This window comes from Nannobrachium achirus (genome assembly GCF_963921795.1).
Source record: "Nannobrachium achirus genome assembly, chromosome: 19".
Classification (NCBI taxonomy): Eukaryota; Metazoa; Chordata; class Actinopteri; order Myctophiformes; family Myctophidae; genus Nannobrachium; species Nannobrachium achirus.
This window is the reverse complement of record NC_137826.1, coordinates 3472012-3478011: the sequence shown is the minus strand read 5'-3', so window position 1 is coordinate 3478011 and position 6000 is coordinate 3472012. Positions and strand designations below refer to the sequence as shown.

The following is a 6000-nucleotide window of genomic DNA, read 5'->3' as shown; positions in this document are numbered from 1 at the left end:
TCACCTATTTGGCAAATCCACTTAGGCCTCTTTTTTCTTTGTGAAATCCTTTCCGAAAACAGCAGCCAAAAAAATAATAATTCCTCCTTGGACCCGGGAGCCAGTAGAAATGATATGAGAAAGTCATTTTGGCTTGGGAAAATGAACGCATTAGAGCATAATGTCCTGCTTTGGGAGCAAATGTTATTGGTATCAGTGGTATCAGAGCGTAATTGGATGATGCTGGGGGACGGAGGGAACCGGGGAGGAAAATACAGTGTTTGAGATGAACAGAGGGCCAAGGAGAGACAGAGGAAGGAGTTATGATGGCTGATGGAAGGAAGGATATGTGGAGGCACTGTATTTTATGTACTGTATGCACTGTGTGTTTAAAATGTTATCAATTATGAGTTTATGACCTAGGCCAGGGGTCTTCAACAGGGGGTCCGGGACCTCTAGGGGGTCCTCAGAGTTACTGCTCTGGGCCACCAAATCTTTGTGTGATAGGATCATTCTTTTAAATGAACTTGAACCCTCGGCATCCCTATTCTGAGGAGAACTTTAGCCAAAAATAGCAGATCTACAAGCTTGTAGATCGGCTATTTTTGGCAAATAGGTTTGGTGTAGAGGTAAAAAAAAAAGCAGACCAAGTACAGAGTGAAAGGTCAAATTTAGTAAACGATCAACGATTTAAGTTGTTAAATGTCTGAAAAAGAGAAAAACACATTAACACGAATCCAACATAGACTGATGACAGTGCTGTCAAAAAAGGTCGATGAAAATCTGCGACACAATTTTACACAATATGTAGAGGGGGTCCCTGCTTTATCTCCCTCTCAGCTAAGGGGTCCTTGGCCTGAAAACGTTGAAGACCCCTGGCCTAGGCTATAACCCTCCACAGCTACAGTCAGGGGGTTGGTTTGCGAGTAAAGGGAAATGTTATTAAAGTACATAAATTATAATTTGCTCAGGTTTCTTGTCACATTTCATACACACGTCCCACGCACACACGCACGCGCGCGCACACTTAACCTTCCTGACTTTGGAACTGATATATTATGCATTCAAAGTATTCTAGGAATGTAAGAGACACTTTCTATAAAGATCTACAAAATCACAATACTTGACCTTAATATCGCAATAATAGCATGGTGGTAGTAGCGATGACCATAATGAGCAGAAATTATAATGAGTTAGTGAATAACAAATATCAACTTAAGGCCCAGCCGCACCAGAAGATGTCAAAATGTCACGCTTCCTTCTACACAAACCCGCAAGCAGAAGGAAGCGTACGGTAATCAACATTAGCTTGTTACACAGCAGTTCAACCATCTACATCATACATGGACAACTGGCGGCCTGAGGGCCACATGCTAGGTTAATATCGGAATACTGATATATTATTGATTTCAGCTGTTCCAATTCCAAACATACAAACATGACCCGCTTTAATTACTTCAGTCGGTATTGGTACAGTAGCTTAATGACAAGTATTTAAAAAATATATGTTTTTATGTCGAATGGTACTGTATTTGTATTTAAGTTCATAATGTTAACATAAGTATAACTAAATGCAAAAATTGAAATTAAATTAAAATGTTACTTTTCCGAATTCCAATTAAACAATAGCAAAACATTATTCAAGATTCCAATTCAGAAATAGCAGATCTACAAGCTCAAAACACTGCAACGCATTTTGAGCTTGTAGATTGGCAATTTTTGCTACTTTTTTGTGACACAGAATGACAGAGTAGGGCATTCATTTACGAAAAAAGTTAAAATACGAGATAACTGCCCGATAGTATGCAATGTGGCCCTCTGGAGTGGGTGTGGAAATAAATTGGCCCTCTCCATCATTAAAGTTGTCCATCACTGATCTACATTATACGTACTCTTGCCCTTATGAGAGTCACGTCTGACTGCAAACCACGCTGCAACTATGCTGCGTTTCAAGATTGCGGTGCATCTTGGGAATGGGCTTATTGTGTCTAAAAAGACATATTTAGCCACTTGCACGCATGCATGCGCCCAACCTGGGCATGCAAATCAAAATCGTTAAAATCACTAAAACGATAGAAAGAAGTAAATGGAAACATTTTAACACTCATCTTTTCTTTTCTCTAATGACTAAAATAATCTAAAATATGAACCCCAAAGTAGTCCTACCTCTTAAGCCCCAGGGGGGTCCAGGGGAAAAATCCGCCTAAAATGTATGCCCAAATTGGAACAGTTGTGGACACAAAACTACAATGATTGTGGCTAATCTTGTCCCACCAAATGTCAGCAAACCCCTGAAAATTCACAAATGCAGTGTAAAACATCACATTTCTCTTACCAAATTGTCCTGCTGTGATTATTTAGCTAGGAAAAGAGGATTGAAAAAGACCTCCGCCTATGGAAAATTTGCCTTCTGAATAGTGAATGAGCCTCAAGACCTCATTTAAAACATAAATATTGAATAGAGAAATTGTTCACCAAGGTGTCATCAATTGATAGGCAAAATTGTATGAATATATTCCAAACTATTTAAACTCTACAGATGTTTTAGTGAGAGTAGTGCTGTAATATTAGTAATGTTAAAGTATAGGGTGAAAAATGATAAAAACGAGTAACAATAAGTAGTAATAATACTGTAATATGAGTAATGTATGGATGAAAAGTACAATGGCAGCTGATTACTATACTGTAGGACCACTGTAACAATAATCAACAATGAAATTGTACTTTTATTTGGTCTCTATTGATTTATTGACATTTATTGACAGCTGTTCAGAGGTCAACACCTTTTGCCCCCGCCGGCGGGGGCAATGGGGTTCAAGAGGTTAAAGGTGATACACTATGAAATTTCACTTTTCCTATTTTAAAACCTTTTTTTGGGGTCCCACTAGCACCTTCTATCCTCACAAAGTCCCATTTCTGACCGTTGTTTCTTTCTCTGGTTCGCAAAACAGGCTGTCCAGATTTGCTGCCGTCGCTGACGTCAGCGACGGCCGTTTTTGAAGATTTTCTTTTTCTTTTTTTTCTTTTTTAAATGCTCTGAGAGCCATTCAAAAATGAGAGAGGCTCTCTATTCAGGAGTGGTAATTTAGCCTCAAACCTTTTGAAAAACGTTTTTGGGACATAAACAATATGACATAAATACTTTTTAAATGCATGGTGAGAAAGTAAACGGGGAGGAGACGCTCCAGGCCGTCCCTGAAGCCCTGATGAAACGTACCATAAACGTAGAGGACGTAGTCGTCGTAGGACTCGCCCACGGCGTTGGCGGCCAGGCACCGGTACGTCCCGTTGTAGGACTTGTTGAGGTTCTCGATGTACAGGTCACTGCCTGTGATGACGGCGTGGGACGGAACGTCGTCGTCCACCTTCACCCAGTTGATCCGCTGTGGCCTGAGAGGGAAGGTGAAAAGTAGGGGTGGGTGATATGGTGATAAATGGTAAATAAATGGTAAATGGTGCATTTATATAACGCCTTTATCCAAGGCGCTTTACAGGGATTGTGTATAATTCACCCATTCACACACACAATAAGCTATTTAAGCTTTTGACGGCTACGGCAAATGACAACAGTAACCGCAAATGATCAGCGCTCAATAGATAAACCTGCCGTCGTCGCAGCCGTCTGTACAACGCCAGAAGCTCCCTTTCCACGTAGCATCTACAACGTCTGCTGCGTAGATGCGTCGCCATGGGAACCAAAGCGCTCAGTAAAAGGGGTGGACTTAACATTTGGACCACAACGGCGATTGCGTCATTGCAGCTGTAGTCCCGCCTCATGTCGCGGTAGTAGAAACGTTTCTTGGTGTATATGTTTGTTAATAAGATACCTTGATAATGGATCAGTTGTTTATCATGACACTTTGAAGGAACGATGAGTAGACTGAAGAGATGACTACGGTCACCAGGTCAGAAAGGTCAATGGTGAAAGTCACAACTGAGAAATCCACTGTAGAACAACAGATGTTGGTTTGTTAGGGTTTTTACACCCTCGGGTGCATTTGTTGTTTCATTAATTTTTGAAGCACGATGACTGTTGGTTCCGTTGTATACGTAGCCTAATTCTGACAACACAAAATAGGTGAGAATCAGAATGCATTTACTTGCCGGCACATGTGAGGACCTGTGTATGAAAGGATGAGAGAATCGGCACAATGGAATGGAGGTTTTCAGATGATGGCAAAAAAAGGCATTAAAAACTGTATTTCAATCTCTGGGCTTCTCTCATGTAAATCCTGTAACAGCGACATTTTAATGGATGATTCCTCGTCGACTGACAGTGTGCAAACGCTCGCTCACATGCACGAGTGTGTGTGCTCGTGTAGGTGCATGTGTCACAGCGTAGGAGGATGCACACTCATTGGCAGTCTCTGCCACCTCTCTGACTCGGCAGGAGTCTGTGACAATGAGCCTGTAGAGCCGTGCACACTGTTGTGCACACTGCCGTGCACACTGCCGTGCACACTGCCGTGCACAGTGCACACTGCCGTGCACACTGCCGAGGGAGAGGCGACAAGGAAACAAGGACACAACACCTCTTATTTGGCCCCCCCGCAACTTTCAACAGCCACAATACCAGCTCACTGTTATTTCCCTTGAGCCTGTGCCATGGTCTCTCTTTGCTGCCACGTTCTGGGTAGGAGTTTAAACGTATTGTTTCCCTCCCCTGAAAAAGATTTCTGGGCACGGAAATGAAAGAAAGAAGAACGTGAGAGCGAGCGAGTGACAGCGAGAGAGGAGATAAAGAAAGGAAGTAGAATACAATATATGTGGGACCACGGACAGGAATGAGCTTCTAGCTAAATCCGGTCACGTTTACATGAGATGGTGTTCAATTGATCGAATTATTGTACGTGAATTGAATGTTCATTAACAAGCACCGTCGTAGATAGTAGATAAGAAAGTAAAGTAAAGCAGCAAATTACAATACCCAATGTATACAAATAAGAATAAAGAGGGAATTTTGCTCTCATACGACGGAAAGAGAGCAGGAGAGAGAAGACAAACAGAGACAGTGGAGACACACACACACTCTGTGTGTGTGTGTCTCCACTTCTCCACTTCTGTGTGTGTGTGTGTGTGTGCGTGCGTGCGTGCGTGCGTGCGTGCGTGCGTGCGTGCGTGCGTGCGTGCGTGCGTGCGTGCGTGCGTGCGTGCGTGCGTGCGTGCGTGCGTGCGTGTGTGTGTGTGTGCGTGCGTGTGCGCGCGTGTGCGCAAAGAATGTTAGAGAGGCAGGGGCTGAACTTTCTAAGCCTTTTGGTGAAACTATCGAAAATAGACAGCCTCCAAGCTCACAACGTGTCGCACTGCAACGCGTTGTGAGCTTGGAGGCCGTCTATTTTTGATGCTTGATTTTAACGCAGAGGGCAATTCATTCAACATAGGGTGTACGTTGCATTCAAGTTCAGGAGGGTTTGGGCAAGGCAATTCTCTTTAATGCTGCCTTCAGGTATGGCATGGAAAGAAGGCAGCATTAGCATTTCTTTCACCTTAGTAAAAACTGCATTCATGGTCTGGAGAGGGCACTTCTTTGCATATGGATAAAAGGGCCCCCCTTTGATGTCTATTTGTGCACGTGCCTGCGTGTGTGTGTGTCTGGGGGATGGGGACTGCTGCAAGGAGAGTGGAAGGGCGGCCGTCTAGAATACAAATGGCCAGAATGCAGCCGGGGCAGCCTGCGCTGTCTGCTGGTAATGACTGCACAACTCTCACCAGCTCTAATGAAAATGACTTCCAATTCCCTGCTCTCTGTATTGATTGTGTTTTCATCTTTATAAAATGAATACGGAGGGAGAGAGACAGAGAGGGACATAGAGAGAGAGAGAGAGAGAGAGAGAGAGAGAGAGAGAGAGAGAGAGAGAGAGAGAGAGAGAGAGAGAGAGAGAGAGAGAGAGAGAGGGAGTGAATGAGTGCTTGTGTCCATGGCACAACAAGTACAGTATGCAAACTGCAGTGTGATGGATGTAAGGTATCTTGAGTTAAAGAGACTGAAAGAAAAAGAGATAAAGGGTGTGTGTGTGTGTG

The 6000-nt window shown here is 43.3% G+C and overlaps 1 protein-coding gene across 3 annotated transcripts in view; it reads right to left on the bottom strand.

Annotated features, from left to right (window-relative positions):
- cadm1a (cell adhesion molecule 1a) overlaps positions 1 to 6000 on the bottom strand; it is a 484161-nt gene that overhangs the window by 47494 nt on the left and 430667 nt on the right. For all 3 annotated transcript variants that reach the window (XM_080749745.1, XM_080749747.1, XM_080749746.1), the window contains one exon: positions 3197 to 3369. In XM_080749745.1, the coding sequence (XP_080605871.1) occupies positions 3197 to 3369 (173 nt within the window). The remainder of the gene's footprint in view (positions 1 to 3196; positions 3370 to 6000) is intronic.